This window comes from Nylanderia fulva, unplaced genomic scaffold, assembly GCF_048542155.1.
Source record: "Nylanderia fulva isolate GAGA-0341 unplaced genomic scaffold, ASM4854215v1 Scaffold4, whole genome shotgun sequence".
In the NCBI taxonomy this organism is placed as follows: Eukaryota; Metazoa; Arthropoda; class Insecta; order Hymenoptera; family Formicidae; genus Nylanderia; species Nylanderia fulva.
Window position 1 is genome coordinate 3,454,901 of NW_028190476.1, and position 19,254 is coordinate 3,474,154.

Here is a 19,254-nt window from a genome sequence, read left to right on the forward strand (position 1 = left end):
ACTCTGCCTCAATTTCTGCAATATTTTAAAAGAAATGTATATATGTATATTTATATTTATATATAAATAACTATATACATATATATTTGACGAAAATTTTTTTTGTAAAGAAAATGCCATGTATATACATATATATATAGTAAAGAAAAAATAGTTATGTTATTTTTAACAATTGGAATGTGTGCCATATATATATGAATCGCTACACAGTAACATAGTAGCTAATAATTTTTACTCCTATACATTATTTTACCGTTGCTTAAAATCAGATTAATTATCGAGAAAGAGAATGTTATTTATATAAATGTAATCTGACTTACGATCTGTTACATCTATTATGTTTTTATACATCTTTATTATTTTTATGCGCGACGTTGATAAAAATTTATATAAATCTCTTTTGTGCGAAATGTAAAAATGTATAATTTATGACGATGAGTTTTGTACCGTCACGATTAAGTATAAAATGAACCGAGCATGAAGCTTGTAAATCACGTCTTAATCAAAATACCTTTTGAATGCTTCGTATGTTTACCAAAATTGTTACTTGAATGAATTATTATAAACCAGTTTGTCATAAACTGGAACAGATATCATGTAATATGTAAACCGTTGTTTAATCTTGAAGTTAAAGTATCCTTTGCAAAACATATCCGTATATCAATAAAAAAGACCGACTAGCGATTTTCCGGGTTTTACAGTTATGAAAATAGAAATACTCGGAACACACATATGGCTCTTGTTAAAAAAAAGATCTGAGCACCAAACATTATAAAAAAAAGAAAAAACATGCTAATTGCGCTTTATCGAACAGGTATCTCTATTGTTATAGTGTGTATTCACTTTTTCTCTCGAAATTAAACTATGTAATCTCTTGGCATTATCATATTATTAGGCATCCGTCCGTACAGCGGGCACTTCTCGATGTAAGGGAAGAGAATTATATCGTAGAGAATTAAAAGAAAGCTGAAGAATCTCGATGATGATCTTATCTTTGGGGATGCGTTGGAGAACATCGCTCTCTGGCAGTGAATTTCGTCCAATTAGCGAGTGTAGCTTGCCTTTTTTTATTTTTTGTAAAGAAAACAATCTAAAGCGTCGTCCCGAGTAATTGAAGTATTTTTATCTCGCATCTCGAGTCTCGTGTTCTCGATCGCAGCCCTAAATCCCGATAACAACGGAAAACACTCTACGGCCATAGAATAATATTGATCCGGCGGTGCAATGAATAAGCGATATATAACAGTGTATATGAAAATTACCGTTAATTGATTACCGTTGATTATACGCTTGTCCAAGTACTCTAATCCAACTGAACTATTATTGGTGTCTTTCATTGTGTAAATTGACTTCTGAAGTGCCTTGGATGACATGATGATGGTACATTATCATACGTGCCATTAGTAGAGACTTTAGTAGGTGCTTATATATATCACAGAACGTGTTCGAATAAATAAATAAATAAATAAATATATATATACATATATATATATATTTATATATATATATACATATATATATATATATATATATATATATATATATATATATATCTGTGTCGCGAAATAATGTTTTTTTAACGAAGCTTGTAGATACTTAAAGCGCTCAAGTATTAATGATGTAAGAAATGTACGTACAGATTGCTTCGTAATTTCTTGTATCGAATAAGAATATATAACAAAGAACCGAAGATTGTTGTGTACATACATACACATACCTGTACGTATATTTTTCTCATTAATACAAATAGATTTGTAGAGAACTGTAGAAGTCTATATTAATATCAGTGTAATCATTATCGCAGTAATTAATATTCCCTTGCGTTTCTCTTTCGATCTCGATGCTAAAGTGCTCCGCGTGTGATCAACATCATGTCATCTAATAAGAGAGATTCGCTAGAAAACAATTCATTTTGACGCTATAATAGACGCGCATGTTGTGACGGCTCTGCGATAAAAATTCTAAAAAAAAAGGAGAGATCTTTAATCTTGGAGCTTTAGCTTGTATATTATTCAGAATACCGTGCCACACAAAACACACACACATATGAACAAACACATATCGGCAGGAATACTGTAAATGTGATGTAAAGATAAGATGATCCTAAATAGCGACGAGAGAACAAATTGTTAGCGCAGTCTCTTATTTAAAGAAACAAAAAAAATATATTGTAAAGGCCAATCTGACTGTGCATAGAACGAGAAAGGGAAACGATAGAAGTAGCGTGATGTACCACGGTGTCAAAAGTCTTCTCTCAACTCAAAATGAAATAAAAAAAAGAAAGACTTTTGACACGACGTATTATATTATACAGAGAAACATTTTTCGAACTTTATCTAGGAAGCGGAGCGTTTTCTTGTCTAGCATTAACGCGGTTGCATACATCGAGTACTAATATCTTCCTATCCTGTATTTTTCTCACTGTACAAGGCTTTTCGCGATCGTTATGCTAGGAAAACGCAAAATGTACCGAGTTCAATAATCGTCGAGACAATTTTGCCCTCTTCCCTGCGTCTCTTCCCCGGTCTTATATTATCGCAAAACATAAGTTATAAAATATAGAAGAAGAAAAAAAGAGAAAAGCTCTCTATACAGTATACTCTCTATACAGAATATAATCGGATAAAGATAAAAAAATATATAGTTTAAAATGTGCCAATATGTTTGCGATGCTCCTTTCGGCGATGTTGGATCACGCAGAGCTTATTACCTCTTTGTTATATATTACTCGCTCGATCTGGCGATGTTAAACGGCATATCAATAATGTCCTATCAGGCTCGGCGAGCTTTTGAAAGCTTAACTATGTAACATAGCATACATTCTTTACATACATATATTGCGGCCTATGTCTGAAAGGAAGCGTGTAAAGTGGGATGTGAGAGAGAGAGAGAGAGAAAGAGGAAAAATCCTATTTTAATGAATATTATTCAAAATGTGTTACTTAAGGGTTCTCGCTGCGGCTATGTTAGATTGTGACATCAGAGGCGAGAGAGCACATGCTGAAAATTCTTATAGATGCCATTTTTAAATGAAAAGATATGCTGCTGATTGATTATAAAGGGAAAAGGATAATTTTCGAGGTATTTTAAGAGTGTGCTAAAACCATCTGAAATGATATTTCATCGAAATATCTTATTTTTATTTCGAAATGGCATCTAAGAATTTTCAGCGTGCTTTCTCCCTTATGACGTCACAATTTCAACATGTTGAGGAGCCAGGAACCTTAAAAATATTTTATTCTTTACTGATTTCTTTTTCGTTGAAAGAATGTGGAGTAGTTTTTTTCCTAAGAATGATTGGCCTTACGAAGGATCGACGAATGCATAATTTGAGATAGACATAAGAGAGTATTACAGCGAACGCGGCGCATTAAAATGTATAGTAATTAACGATTTGTCCTATATTTGTGTGTCTTAATTCAGTTGTCGATTATGTGCGTGATCATGTGGTTGCACAAGAGCGCTATTTTTTGTACGTGAGTTGCTTACGTAATTAGAGGAAAAAAGTGTTGTCGCATATACATACAAAAAATATACACGTGAAGTACTTTTTAGAGGAAGACTGTCTCCGCGCGCGCGCTATCTTCTTCACCACCGAATGAACTTGGGACAATAGTTAGTTATTGTTATTTCTCCGTTTGTTTTCTTTTGTATACGATTTGAATCTCTTTCACGCTATCTTGTACTCGGATCATCGGCAAGCACAAATGATTCTACTCCCATGACGATCGAAATCTTTGTGAATTTCCTTTGATCTATATATTTGTATATATACAGATGATAAATACACCGCGATTTAAAAGAAAAAAAATCACAGTAGTAGAAGCGTAATAAGTTCGTGATACACCAGAGATATTTTGTTAATAAAATTGAATTGAATTGAAGAGAAGGCGGCGTGGCAATGATAGGAAATGGTATGAACATTGTTTATATGGTAGTTAATTGAGAATGTGATAAAATAATAAATGATATTTAAAATTCTTGACTCAATAGTCGTTTATTAGAACTTTATCCTTTCCAAAAGGAAAACGACCGGTTCTTCGGTTCGTTTGATATATTTCAGTTTTATCTCTTGCTTTAGTTTACTATTTCTTATCGAAATATATTCTCCTATAATCATTTAATGATTTTTTTGAAACACATATATCGGTGAATTAATTAATTAATACATGTTTTTCGCCGGTGAATATTAGATAGATTTCCTAGAGTAAATCTGTGATTGGAAATTCGAAATAGTAAACGAATAAAATGAATTGACAAAGGATCGCAATAGTATTCCATTATTATTAAAAATTAACACTTTTCCTGTGTATCAATTTGCGTTAATAAACAAGTAATTTCTGCATATAAACCTAGCTATAGGTATGTCGATTTATATACATATGTGTCTATATGTTTAATATGTATATATACATAAGCTCTTTGTACAACTTATTTAAATGCGATAACAAGAATGTAGCGTATTTTGCAATTTGTTATTTTTTACTATCGCGTTATTACGCATGCTTCTTATATTAAAAGTATAAATTCGTGTCACAATTATACAAATAATAATGCGTTTTATTAAATCTACTCCAGGTAGCAAGCGTATGTCATTTTGTCAAATGACGTCATTAGATATCAAAATTACGTCATTTTGACGTTTAATGTCAGTTTGCTACTCGGGACGCGTACAATGACTGCCTTTTGAGTACTCCACAGAAAAAGACATTACGTACAGATATAATTAATTTTTCTCCTTTTGTGATATAAGTGCCAAATAATTTTATATAATCCTCACTGCGATAGAATAAGTAATTTTCATATTCCGCAGAGGAAAATAAGTTTGGCAAAATACTTCAAAATCTTACAAAGCAAAATTTCAGAATAACAATCTATATTTAGCTGCTCGTTAAATCTAATCTTTTATATATTATAATTAAAGCATTCGATATAGCTTATATATAAATTTTCGATTTTGATTATTTTGTTTTGAAAATAATAACATGTATACTAATATAGAATATTATAAAAAATCTCAATATTCAATTCGCTAATTGTTCCACACAAGATGGACATTATTATCAATTTTTAATATTATCCAACACACACACACACACACACACACACAGATATGAATGCTTCTAATTACAAAATATTATTATACCTGACAATTCACATTAGAATACACATGCTTCCCAATCAAAATTTACATTAATAAAATCAAATATAGATTGTGTAAAATTTGTATATACATGATAATATCACTGTGGATATAACGTTCCATGAGAAAAATTCATAAAAAAAATATATGAAATGGATAAATATATTTCGAGACATAGTAAACGGAACGTTAAAATTAATATCAAAGCAAAAAATATTATTATAATTTGTTGTAATATATCAATTATTGCATGATTATTGCATAACTATATATCTCAATTCAAATCATTTATAAATCTTAAGATGATCACTTTACAAATATAATACTTAATGATTATTTATAACAGTTTTGATATTAACTATTATCTATGTCAGCTATTCGATTGCCGTGATGTAATTAATTGTATATATATATTTAATGTATGTACATATCTCACTGGGAAACTATGTGCATTTGGTATATTTATCGTCGTAATCGTACACGGAATACTCGTCTGTTGGCAATGATGTTGACCGACCTTAGAGCAAACGGATTTTATATTACTTAGGCAGACTGTGCGACAATTATACATATAGAGTATTATTCTTCAAACGCACTTAACGCCTCTTGTAGTTTCTCAACTATTTTTTGATAGAAGGCGATTTGTTCCCTGAGATGTGTCTTTACAGCTTTATTTATATGTACCTCGCGCTCTGTTTGAAAATGTGTCTCCTCGGCGATCAGCGCACGGGCTATCACGTCAGTTCGATGGGAAAGCTCGCGTAATTGCTGCGGTTCCATCTTGTGCTCGCTGACCAGTCGATCGCAATCCTTTCGCTTTTGGACTGCGCTCTGTAGAAGAATCAGACAGCGATAATTAATTAATCTGTTCAAATTAGACTGCTTAAGGCTCCTGACTCTTCACTGACTATGTTTGGAATTGTGACGTCAGAAGCGAGACAATACACTCTAAACAGATTTTGAAAGATATTTTGATGAAATATCATTACAGATGGTTTTAGAGTACATTTTTAAAATAAATACCTCGAAAATTATCCTCTTCCCTTTATAATCAATCAACAGCTGTAATATAAAGCCAAATCTGTCTGGTCTTTGCACATGTAAAGTCGGATATCACGATCATTTTGATTGTTGATTGACTTTCGAGGGAAGAGAATAGTTTTTGAGGCATTTTAAAAGCTCAGGTAGCAAAAATAGTCATTTTCACATCAAAATAGTGTCATAGTAATTATTGTGGCTATCTAGGAGTACGTGCTAAAGCCGTTTAAAGTAATATTTCATCTTTAAATAATTCTTTCATTTAGAAATGGCATCTAAAATATTTCAGCGTGTGCTTTTTTTATCTCTGACGTCACAATCTAACATAGCTGTGACGAGAATCTAGGAGCCTTAATTGTACATGTGATATCGCGAAATACCTTATGAATGCTGATGACGTCCGGAAAATTACTAATGATACCGCGATAGATATGGAACTTATCAGCTAAGGGCTCCCAATCGAACTTGGGCTGGTCTTCAAACAGCTTGCCGATATCGTTGTAAGCGTCACCGGTGGCCTTCAACGCGCGCGTTAAATTTCCGCGACCGTTATCATCCGCCTCCAGAGCGTGGCTGAGCGAAGTGAACGATTGGCCGATCTTCTGGAATTCTCTTTTGTACAGTACTTGGTGTTTCTTCGCCTGATCGACCGCCATGGCCATAAAGTTCTTCACCACCGGATCTAATCCGCTGATAAATCTACCGAAGGCGTCCGTCTGAATCTCCATCTTGATGATATCCAACGACGTGTCCGGACATTGGATAGCGTTGAAGTAATTCACATCTAGCAGCTCGTCCTTCTCCGCTTGTCGTTTCCCTGCCTTCCATCGTTTTTCGTCCGTACACGTAATAAAGTGTTCCCAAACACGACTACGCGACAAAATGGGATGTCGACAGACGTAATCGACAAATTCCTGCAGCTGCGTACGTCGATGCTCGATAAATGCATTTTCGTAGCGCCCGGATATCTGTTTGTCGGGTAAAGGTGGAATCGGAATAAAGCAATACTTTTTCTTCTAAACGCTCGTGTAGCCAATCAAAGTGCTTGTATCTTCTCGAGACTTGTATATTGTTGAACTACAATTTAAACAAATGTTAATACTGAAAAACAAAATTTTCTCACTCTTAATGGAATGCAAGAAGGTGCAAAATTTCTTTTACCGTAGGAGTTAGCTGGTAAACAATGAAACTCTTGAGACCCTTCAGCTTGGATTCCTTCTTGGGTGATGTGACAACACAATTGTAAGACTCCCCAGTCGGCACCCACGTGCATCGGCCAACTTCGGCCTCCTCTATAAAAATCTTTTCGCTCTCGGGCACGGTTACTATTCGAGTGCCCATCAGAAAATTATCCTCCCCCGACTTGATCAATGTTGAAAACTTGTTATTTTTCTTTGGTACATTAGGTATAGGCCTGTCTGGTATCACAGAATGTATAGTATGCATCGATACTTGATCGCCATAGTCATTGGCATTATTCTGCTGTGGCAGTTGTATAATTTGTGATTGCTGCTGCTGCTGTTGCTGCGTAGGTGGAACATAAGCCTGTGTTTGTCCAACTTCAGAATCATCATCCCAATCATCATCCCAATAATCTCCAGAGCTTTGCTGAGATGATGTCATAGTATCTGTATATATATATAATTCATATAATTTAAATCAAGATCACCCATATAATTTCTCAAAAAGAAATATCTTATCCATTATCTCTTATTCCAGAGATAATTATATCATGATATGTCTTACCATAATATAATTATCTCTGTAATAAGAGATAACGGATAAGGTATTTCGTGTCTCTTAATTAATGAAAATACATAATAGATATATTTAATTTATATAAATAAAAATATCTACTGGACGGGACTGCAGCTTGTTCGACCACTTGAACATACGCAGCTGGAAACAAGCCTGACTGTCCGCTCTGATTAAATCCCTCGCACCAGCCATCTCCCACATTGTCTCGTATGACAGTAAGAACCTCCCCAGCAGTGATAGACAATTCCGCCGTTGCCGACTCGCCCGTGAAGTCGTACAGGGCTCTCACCTGCAAAGAGGAAAGTTAAAAAACCGAAAGAGTATGAGAGACTATGAGACTAAACAATGGAAAGAGAGGAATTGCTCCGCTTATTACTAATAGAATGAGTCACAACGATCGGGTTGACCGAACTCGGATTCTCGCGCACGCCAGATGCAAATTTACCGTACCTGTTGGCCTTCCATCGTGCACGATTCACGATTCCTAGCGAGCCTTGGATCTTTCTGCCGAGAGAATTTAAATGCCGCCGAATTGCGCCCCGTCACATTCCTACTCTCGCCTCGTCACGACACATCTGACATTTGTGCGCTCGCGACTGACTTTGCTGCACCCTCGAAAGACTGCTTGTTGCTAGTGTAGCGAACAACTGATGCCACGAGTGACGAAACTGGAACGGACTGTACTTACGCTCGGTTCCTTCCGATTGCACCTTCTATATTCCGTCTTTGCGGTTCTATCTCTCTCTCTCTCTCTCTTTCGCTAAAAACCTATAGATCCGATTGCATTAGTTGCGTTCCTTTTTCCTCACATCTATCGCATCTCGAGGAGATGTTTGCGAGTACAGAGAGTGTAACAACGAGGTGCCCCAGCAAACACAGTATATAAATGTTATATACTCAAGCATGTTACATGTAACGTATATATGTTAGTTGTAATTTCCCACTCATATAGATGTAACATTTTTAATATTACATATATTACATTGTAGTTATATTGTCATTATATCCCAAGATAGCACTGACTTATCAATACATCAATGTGCTATTTGGTATATAATTACAATATAACTACAATGTAATATATGTTATATTCAAATGTTACATCTATGAGTGGGAAATTACAACTAACATGGATGTTACATGTAACACACACGTTATATTACCTGTTATATTCCGTTTTATTATAGCAATATAGTAACAATTATATATCGGTGTTTGCTGAGGCAGCTAAAGAGAGACACGGATCTCGACTCGTTTCGCTCCTTCCACCGCTATCACAAAATCGTCTTCTCTGGCGACGTGACATCCGAGACCGACCGTGAGCGATAAACAGATCGCATACGAGTAAACATGATGACGATTGCAGGTTTGACGTTGACGGAATGCCGCTGAGGGATCGCCCGAAATCGAGAACCGGCAGATCTACAAATCCGCCTCCTCGACCGCCAACGCGGAGCGCAAAGCTCTTCTCCAAACTTTTGCCCGATGTTGTACTTGACCGATAGGTCGATAGGTCGATAATCGATAGTTCGATAATTGATAGTTCAATAATCGATATTGTGGAATGAATGAATGTGGATTACATTAACCTACATATTACGATATTCAAAATAACGAGACATGTGATTTATACCACGTTTAGATTTGTACAACTAATTATTGTACTCGGAAGCTCTCTTAAAAAGATTTAACATGAATTCTCAACAGATGATTCAGTTTTCTCATCGGCTCAGAACAACTTTTAAATCGTTCAGGTGGAGATTCAATGAAATCGGTGATAAAATTAGAAGCTATGAAATGCCTGAAAGAGTTAAGGGCACCTTTCTGGAGCGTTGGGGTAAATAAAAATATAATGAATAAAATATGTCACATGTGTTTGCGTAACGCAACAGTTTTTTTTTCTTTTTACAGCGAAATACTGGCACGGTTTGTATATAGATTATAAGGATGTTGCGATTGATGTAGCCAAAGAGTGCAGAGAACGTCCTGTACGTACTGCAATATATGCTGCAAGTATGTATCAATCTTTCTGTTTGTGTTTCTCAAGATTATAATTGATATAACGTTAAGATGCGATGTAATATACATGATTAAAATTAATTTACTCGTACACCAACTAATTGTACAATATATCTTAGTTTTAGGAAGCTGTTTTTATTCTAGTCGACACAATCCGGATGAAACAATGTTCAGGGAGCAACTGATACAAAATAGTACCAAATTAATACAAGTGGGAGAACCCATACGTAATCCTGTTTCCGTGCAGCATATAAAATTGTTGGAGCAATGTTACAATGAAGGACTCATCAGGAGATTAAACTTGGGTATTTTCTCTCTGATCTGGTTAGATAATTTTGATAAAGATTGTTCATTGTATAAAGCGGTCTGTCCTTACCTAAAACCGCGAATTTTAACCTTTCACAAAAGGATAGCAGATGTAGGTTTTCTAGATAAATGGTGGTTACTAGAGAGAAAAATGAAAGACTATGATGTAAATGAAACCGAATTTAGTATTCTACAAATTATAAACAATAGAGAGACTTTCTCAGCAACATGATAAATTTTAGGGAATTCTTTGTCTCTTGTGTATATAAAAAGAAAATATATAAATTGCAAAGGTTTTGCGAACTAAGTACTTATGTATATATATTTATATATGTATATCCATTTGTTAATTAGGATATAAATGTTCTATTTGAAAATCCAGTTGAAAAAGATAGATGTTATAAATATCTATATAAAAATGCAGTTAATTTGTTAGTATTTAATAAATTTATTTTTATTTCATAAAATATATTAATTCTATAAAATTTGTAAGAAAATATTTTGGCATGCAAAATATTCAAAATATGTTAATTCAGGAACTTGAGAGTAAAGAATGTGTGACAAATTTTGAAAAAATAGATTAAATGTATCAGCTTTTATTTTAATTAAACAAAACTGTTTAAAAATGTTTAAAAATTTAAACCCAATTTTTTTTTTTTTTTTTCAATATTTATCACATCTCTTTACATGCAATTCCCAATTTGATGTGTAAATAGGTTTTATATAATTATATTCTATAAAAATATGCTCTCACTTTCTTCATTTACGTATATTATACAATTTTCGGATAGACCTCTCTTTTTACAAAACCGTTTACGAATCTGAAAAAAAAGGTAAAAGTATTTTGTTAATATTATTTACTATACATAGAATTAAACGAAATGTATTGATATATGTTACCAGTTTTTGCGTAAACGATAGCCGTACGACATGGAATGTAGACCATCATCCTGTGTTGATATGCAGAAAACGGTTCTGGCTGTGTAAAATGTTGGACGTTTGTATCTACACGACGTTCTCCTCCAAATTCTTCATCATCACTGCATAATACAATTTTATACGTTCCTGGATTTTTTACGCCGATTGCATAATTAGGGAACGATTTACAGGGATGAAAGTTGAAGACAAATATTACATCAGCTCGGTCAAATACAATCACTTTGTCATCTTCATGCTTCCAGCTTACATAGGCCTATAAAATTAATATTTTTTATTCTCTAATATATTGCTCTTCTTTGAATCTATTTCTTTTAATCTTTTTCAGCGCTAAGTTTATACAAATCAGTTTAGATAATAATAGTAATGTACAAAGCTACTTACAGGATGAGCATGCAGCCATCCGTATTTCTCTTCCAGCGTATTGATAGCGCGATCCCAATTGTTCATATATTTATACTTGAGTAAGTCGTCGTCCACCAGATTCCACTGACGTCTAGCATAATGGTAACTGTCTGAATTTCCAATTCTCGGAAAATCAAGCCATTCGGGATGGCCGAACTCGTTGCCTATAAAACACACATTTATAAAGTATCTCTGTGCCGTTGCATTTTTTTCGATGCACGAATTGAATGCGTATTTCGCGAATATTAACTAAATTATTGTTTACCCATAAAGTTTAGATAAGCTTCGCCGCCCAAAGCATGCGTTATCAGGGTGATTAGATTGTGGAGGGCAATGCCACGAGAGATAATGGCACTGCGGTCACTAAGTGTGCTCATGTGCGTGTACATCTCCTTGTCCATGAGCCAAAAGGCGATCGTCTTATCACCTACGAGAGCTTGATCGTGAGACTCAGAATAAGCGATCGCCTTCTCCATCCATCTTCGATTGCTTAAGGTCCAGCAAATCTCACCAACCTTCCAATCTTCATCTTTGGTTTCTTTCAACAGCTTGATCCACTTATCGGGAATAGCCATTGCCAATCGATAGTCGAATCCCATTCCACCTTCGGCGACTGGCCTTGAATATTTATCAGTTGATTATAACATTACTGCATTCACAAATTTCTATTTGCTTCAAGTTATGTAAATTGATATATATGTTTCAAACCTGCAAACCCCCGGCATTCCACTAACATCTTCAGCTATTGTGATGATTTCGGGATATATATCGTGCAACATATGGTTAGCGATCATCAAATAGACTATACCCTCTACATCAACATTTAAGTTATAATATTCCTCATAATTGCCAGTGAAACCTTGTCCTAAGCCTCTCGAATGATACAGCATCGATGTAACTCCGTCAAATCTATCAATTCAAATATTTTACTCAAAAATTATAACTACAAAAATATTACATTTTTTTACAATACTATATAGATCTGTTCTCATGGAAAATAAATACCTGAATCCATCAAAACCATATTCTTCGATGTACCAACGTAAATTGGAGAGTAGAAATCGAAGTACTTCGTATTCCGCATAATTGAATAATCTGCTGTCCCATAACGAATGCTCGCCGCGAGAACCACTATGGAAGAAACATGAGTCTGTACCGTCGAACATGTTCAGTCCGTCCAAGGTGTTCTTGGAAGCATGTGAATGTACCACATCTAGCAGAACATAGAGACCATGTTGGTGCGCCACATCTATCAGCTCTTTCAATTCTTCCGGAGTTCCATAGCGAGAGGAAGCAGCGTAGAAGGAAGTTACCTGTATTAATTTTAACAAGACATATTATAGAGTTGAGACTCGCAGATTTTTTTATATAATTTTTATATAATTAATAATATAATTCTATATAATTATAATTAATATAATTTTTATATAATTATTCAGTATGCATATACGCAGATATATATTGACCTGATATCCAAAACTAGCGTAATAAGCATGCTCCATTATTGCCATTAATTGTATCGCATTGTATTTTTGCTTTGCAATCCTTGGTATCACATTTTTGGCAAACTCCAAGTAACTGCCGACACGTCCCTCCTGTGTAGCAATTCCAACATGACATTCATAAATTCTTAAACTTTCTGGCTTCTTTGGTTTAGGATGTTTAAACTTGTATACCTGAAAAAAAAATAAATACAAATAAATTTGTTATATATATTGGATGTAAACACATTTATAATCATAATTATATCTATATACATGTTCTGGATGCCATATACGTTGTTTAAAAGTGGTTCCTTCTGCTTTATTTGGTGGCTGCGTTACATAAACCGCCCAAGGGCTCAGCCTTTCGAACAATTCACCATTAACATTCTTTATAATAATTTTTACTTCAGACATATGTTTCAAAGGACAACTGCCATCTGCATTTGCAGATAAATGCAGTTCCCATTTTCCATATTCTAATCTTTTGTATGGTGTAGCAGTTTTGTTCCAATTATCTATATAAACAAAAATTATATTAATTAAATCACGATCTTTTGATGATGTTAAACATACAATCATACAAATACGTTTTTCTCTTACTGAAATCTCCAGTCAGAAATACTTCGTGTGCACCAGGTGCCCATTCTCTTGCAATGACACTATTGTCATCTTGAATATGAATGCCAAAGTATTTGTACGCAGTTGTAAATTGGTTCAAGTCTACATCTCCTTCCTCTATTCTTGTAACATAATCCTTAAACATGGCATACCTGAAGATACAGGAAAATATTAAAAGAAATACGAAAATTCTCGAGTAGCATACCAAGTCGTAAAAAAATTATATAAACAATGTTTACAAAAAAATTGCGCTAAAAATAGATACCTCCGGCGAATATCTGTCTCGTGTCGCTTTAAATATGGATCTCTCTCCAGAAGTAGGTGTAACTGCGGAACCTCGACTTGCGAGGGATCCATGCTGGACCATTTTCCACCCATGTTTTTAATTCGACGACGTTCAAACACAGATTAATCGACGGCGTAATCAAGTCATAGGAACCGGCTAAAATTTGAATGACACGTCAAGGTGACCCCTTCCAGGTCTGTGATCCCCTCTCCGTCGTGAATGACGCGATGTTCGCATCTCGTTGACGCAGCAGAAGGCGGAATGGGTCCAAACGAAAAGCAGAGACGTGGACAAATGTGTGACAAGTTACCTAACTTGATCTGGCTTGACTTTTGCTCCATATCGTCGTGTTTATTCCCGCGCTTTCAGGGTCGATGCGCAAGAGGATGATAAATAAAGCGAGCTTTCAAACACAAAAGCACGTCACACGATTGGCTATGAAAGAGAACATTTTCGGGACTTTGAAAATTCTTCATTCAACAGCCAATTGTGTAAACTATTATTGTCTTCTCCTTGAAAAGCTCTCAAAATAAATACATAAATATAAATATCGAAGTCGCAATCTCAGAGATTAATTGATGATTATGAGGTAATTACAATTTAGTATATGAAATTTATTCATCATATTAAAAGATAGATTATTTTTAGACTTTAAAAAACTAACAACAAGAGGAAATAATATTGGAATTATTATGATGTTTACCGATTACATAATACACTTATATACATATATTGCACTTATTTTATCTAAAATCTTGGTAGATGAATTTTTCTCTGCCAGTAGTAGATATTCTTAAAACGAATGCAATTTTAACACTCGACGAAATTTTTAGATACTAGGAAACAGTAAAAAAAAGAAAATAGGAGTGGCCGAAAATCGGCAAGGAAATTTTATTAGAGATACACGAGGACGATGTGGCAATTATATTATGCAAGAATAATTAATGCCAATGACTTGTATAAAGGCTCACACTGTAAGTACAACGTACAATTTAATACGTAATATTTATACGTTTTTTGATAAATGCAAAAGTTGCAGCGGTATAAAGCGATATATAAATATCGCGAAAATACATGATAATGTATACTTAAATTATCATATTGATTTTTTTATGAATTATACACTAGCACACAAACCTATTTGATATTTATATTAAGAGAGAAAGATAAATTCTTTTAAAATAGAGTGTGTATGTGTATATGTAAATGAATATGTGTGAGTGTGTGTAATTAGTAAAAATGATAATTTCATTATAATTTATTACTGAATTATATATATTCTTACTTATTGATTATTCTGACTGATACTCAAAAATATATGAAAATAAATAAATACGTTTTTCACAATAGTAACGCAGTATTAGAGACTTGGAGACAATAGGTGGAGTTCAGAAACACTGAACATCTTGCAGCTTTGGTCCATTCTTATCTTAACTAAGCGTTAAAAAATTCGTTCAAAATAATGTGTATATTATAAACATACACTCCTTAATTAATTCTTAACAAAGTAGACAAATAAATTCCCAATATGAATAATGGGGATTGCATTTCTCATTTTCATTTTTTTTTCGTTGTCCTCTACAATTTTTTTTTTTTTTTTTTTTTTTTAAACAAATATAAGACAATTGACAAAATTATATAAGTAGATTTATAAAGCATTGAAGCTTTCAGAAAAATACTGCCAAAAAAAGGAATGAAAAGAAAATATATTTTTAATTTCATATGAGATTAGTTAATGTTAACGTCTTGGATTATGAGATTAAAACTGTATCGAAGAATTTGATTATACTTGTAAGAGAGAAAGAAAGAGAGATTAGCACCTGACTCAAATGTCCGGATGAGTTCTCTGCCTTGGAAATTGTTCATAAAATAATAACTCGTCTAGCATGCTGTTTGTTAGTGGGCTTTTGCTCTTGAATTCGTTTTGTTAATGTAATTTGCAGTGCTGTTTATGGGAGTATTATTGACTGAAGTGTCAGATACTTCGTCGCTGCTATTACTGCGAATATCACCTTCCATCTGTAATTGTTTTTTTCAAACAAAAAGAAAAAAAGATTAGCATATAAATACATTTATTCATCGATATTGAAAAAATGTCTCAACGAACGTGCACGCGACAATTTGTATAAATCAGCCCCACGTACCTGACCAGCATTGAATGAGTTATATGCAATCTTAAGGATTAAATAAGTCCAAATCGCGTGGAGAAGCAGTAGTAAAATTAACAAGAAATTAAAGATATAATATGCAGGGAACATCGGCACTATCTTAGGAGCCTCTATAGATGTGCTGTAACAATAAATTTAAATTAATCCACATTAATATATTTAATAAATGCATATCTGAATTAAATAATTAAAAATGTACTGATATACGTACCTATATATTATCCAAAATGGATACACACCCATACGTGTTACAATCCACAGAATTGTAAACACGGCAAATATACAATCACACACCTTTTGATAATTCGCATACTTGGCCATTTTTGCCGCCTGAGAGAATCGAGACATAAATTATATGAATTAAGATATAGGAAATAACGCTGTACGCAATTTTAATCCCTTAAACTCTTACCTCCAAGAGTATATCTGCACAATCGTGCACTAACAATACCAAAGAACCAATCCTCGATAAGTTTCCAACCCACGAGAAACACATGAGTGAAATTGTAGCTATGTGATGAATGAACATCTGCCAGAAGTCTTTTCTCTTAACATCAAAGAATTGAGAGAAGCTTAATGCCCAATAAAATGCCATCGATATCATATAATACCACCATACGTCACTGGTAACAGGATGATAAGGATAATTATAATAACAATAATTTATATCCCAAAGCCATGGTTTGTCCCATAGAATAACAAGGCCGTAAAAGAATGAGTATGCATAATAGAAACATCTCCAACTAAAAGCAAAGAGAAAAGATTATATTGTTTTTTTTCAGATTATGCAATTTTTTCAAGATGAAAATAGTATAATTAATTAAGATGACTGACCAACTTTCACAAAACTTTGTAAGAGTAGATGGCTTATCTTGAGACCGACGTAATCGAAGCCATCTCTCCACTTGCCTTTCGGACCAATCTAATTGTTTAGCCAATCCCGCAATCTTAAAATATATGCAATTATGTATCACAAAATGTTGACATATAATATGCAGATAATATACAAATAAAGCAGTATATTATTAATGATCTCTTTCTTTTAATGTTCTTTACAAAAAATATATACTGGTAAACAATTTAATCTTTTTATTAAAATAATTGCATGTATAATTAATTCTTTGTGAGACGAATTACTCACCTGTTTATATTTAGTTTTCTTACTAAGATATGCTTTTTCTAATATTTCATTGGGTGCAGCTCGTTTGCTTCTACTATTTTTTATACCAAGCGACTTTCCACAGGGAGCAAACCAATACCTGTTAAAAAAATATGAATATAATCCTCCTTTAAGATTCCATATACACTTTTTAACGCACACATTCGATTTTTCTTATATATATTATTTTCAACATTATATATTTATTTATTCGCAACACTTTTCAGAAGCAAAACATTAATATATTTAAAGGTAAAAACTACAAAATCAGAAGGAACATGGTATCTTACCTTTCAAGAGTATATCTTATCCCTAGTAGAACTAATGCCATAGGCAGAGGATATATTAAATGCTGATAATTAGCATACTTATTGTCTGCATTCGGACTAATATCATCCCACGTTATATTAGGAGGCAACCAGATGTCTGGCGACCAGAAGGTCGCCGAGATATTTCCTAGGATATTCATTCCTCTGTAGTCTGCAAGACACAAATGTATGTAATGCATTAGCACATGATTAAGATAATATTAGCGAGAAGCATTCCTTCTTATTCATCCGCATTCCAGGTAAAGTAAGATATAAATTAGTATACATCCAGTCCTATCTCAGATCTATATATGCGATAGAATATTTATCAAAATTAACATAAATAAGAGAGAGAGAGGAGAAAGAGAAATTAAGACCGATTAATATATATGTCACAATAATTCTGTTAAATCTCTCTCATCGTACCAGGTGTTTTTAAAAGCGCGGGAGTCTATTCTGCTCCGAACGAGTGATGTCACAGCGAAGGATCGATCCGCGGTATTTTTCGAAAAAAGAATGAAAACCGGACACAGACACTTACCCGGAGCTGCCGCTTCGGCATGTATCGTGCTATCTGAAATGCGCCACTGGACGGAGACCGATTGCGACAAGGGCCAGATAGAGAGAGAGAGAAAGAGAGAGAGACAACCGCGCGTGTCCGTATGAAGCGGGCTGCGCCTGTGTTTCCGCTGCTACTTAACGCGTTTGCTGGTGTCGCGTTATCGAAATGACACTTCGATAATAAGAGAGAGAAGGAAAGGCAAGAAACGAAAAAAAATAAGAGCCGCGATAAGAATTCGGAATTATCGAAAGCCGGTGTCTTCGGAGCTTCGTAATCCGGTCAAAGTCTCGCTATCGCTCTTTTATCGCAACCACTAGATTTATTAGTCGTCACTACTACTACTACTACTACTATGCTATGTACTATTATTATTACTACCACCACCACTACTATTAGCAGCAGCGGGAGGAGAGCGGTTGTCATACGATCGAGATAACGAGTCCACTCGGCCGCGTGACCATGTCGCTTTCGATACTATAGCGTCGCACCAATACACCACCGAGTCGAGTCGGCCTCGGCGCGCGAGAGATGATATACCTCGGATTAATTAATAATGATTACCGCACCGCGAGAGATCGAGAGAAGTGCTCTCCGCTCTGCTCTTCTCGCCTCGTCTCGTCTCGTGCGTGCCTGCCTGCGTTCGGTTTCGGTCAGAGGCGCGCCCGGCAAGGACGAGCACGGCCGATCGCATCCGATCTCTGCGCAGCCGCAGAGGAGGGATTGGCGAGAGGCCGAGGAAGTCGCCTACTTCTCTATCTCTCTCTCTCTCTCTTTCGTTCTCGATGTATTCTGCCTTCTTCTGTCCTGTGTCGTTCGCTCTGTTTTTTTTTTTTTGTACTTACGTTTCCATGGAATCGGCAACGGCCCTTCGATATTTCGTACTTCCACCTTATTTGGGAGGGAGGCAATAAAAAAAATTAGCATTTTTGTTCTCCTTTTGAATAAACATTATATGGAATTTGTATGCATATATTTTTAATATATAATAATTATATGCATACTTAATATATATTAATTACAAAAATAAAATATAATAATAATAATAATAATAATATTTAATAATA

General features: G+C 34.4%; 4 protein-coding genes and 1 long non-coding RNA gene across 11 annotated transcripts; 2 read left to right on the top strand and 3 right to left on the bottom strand.

Annotated features, from left to right (window-relative positions):
- Positions 1-3,971: 3,971 nt before the first annotated feature.
- Positions 3,972-9,428, bottom strand: SH3PX1 (sorting nexin 33-like protein SH3PX1). Its single transcript, XM_085486033.1, is given in 7 exon segments — positions 3,972-5,974; positions 6,562-7,191; positions 7,193-7,258; positions 7,343-7,809; positions 8,039-8,228; positions 8,390-8,707; positions 9,103-9,428. Coding segments are annotated over 6 exon segments (1,620 nt in total). The 5' UTR covers positions 8,405-8,707; positions 9,103-9,428; the 3' UTR covers positions 3,972-5,722.
- LOC114937984 (mitochondrial import inner membrane translocase subunit Tim29) lies at positions 9,131-10,574 on the top strand. The gene is made up of 3 exons (XM_029311672.2): positions 9,131-9,776; positions 9,851-9,952; positions 10,078-10,574. Exons 1-3 carry the CDS (start codon positions 9,632-9,634, stop codon positions 10,494-10,496), a joined length of 666 nt encoding a protein of 221 aa, XP_029167505.2. The 5' UTR covers positions 9,131-9,631; the 3' UTR covers positions 10,497-10,574.
- Positions 10,575-10,977: 403 nt separating this feature from the next.
- On the bottom strand, positions 10,978-14,306 carry AGBE (1,4-alpha-glucan-branching enzyme). Its single transcript, XM_029311655.2, has 10 exons — positions 13,973-14,306; positions 13,690-13,859; positions 13,363-13,604; positions 13,072-13,281; positions 12,611-12,918; positions 12,314-12,514; positions 11,871-12,223; positions 11,585-11,769; positions 11,165-11,456; positions 10,978-11,085 (listed from the first exon to the last, which is right to left on the bottom strand). The coding sequence occupies exons 1-10, from the start codon at positions 14,083-14,085 to the stop codon at positions 11,078-11,080; spliced, it is 2,082 nt and encodes a 693-aa protein (XP_029167488.1). The 5' UTR covers positions 14,086-14,306; the 3' UTR covers positions 10,978-11,077.
- Positions 13,999-17,193, top strand: LOC114937986 (uncharacterized). 2 transcript variants are annotated; one of them, XR_003820972.2, is made up of 3 exons: positions 13,999-14,582; positions 14,827-14,967; positions 16,944-17,193. It is a non-coding gene; the product is annotated as an uncharacterized LOC114937986 (long non-coding RNA). The 2 variants fall into 2 exon arrangements; XR_003820971.2 differs by lacking the exon at positions 16,944-17,193 and adding an exon at positions 15,344-15,599.
- schlank (ceramide synthase schlank) lies at positions 14,855-18,896 on the bottom strand. 6 transcript variants are annotated; one of them, XM_029311669.2, is made up of 8 exons: positions 18,752-18,896; positions 17,611-17,800; positions 17,303-17,420; positions 16,996-17,108; positions 16,574-16,904; positions 16,373-16,491; positions 16,138-16,282; positions 14,855-16,012 (listed from the first exon to the last, which is right to left on the bottom strand). In XM_029311669.2, the coding sequence occupies exons 1-8, from the start codon at positions 18,879-18,881 to the stop codon at positions 15,890-15,892; spliced, it is 1,269 nt and encodes a 422-aa protein (XP_029167502.2). In that variant the 5' UTR covers positions 18,882-18,896; the 3' UTR covers positions 14,855-15,889. The 6 variants fall into 6 exon arrangements, with proteins under 6 accessions (XP_029167502.2, XP_085342163.1, XP_085342164.1 ...); XM_085486037.1 differs by having other exon boundaries at positions 18,757-18,817; XM_085486038.1 differs by having other exon boundaries at positions 18,728-18,794.
- Positions 18,897-19,254: the final 358 nt, after the last annotated feature.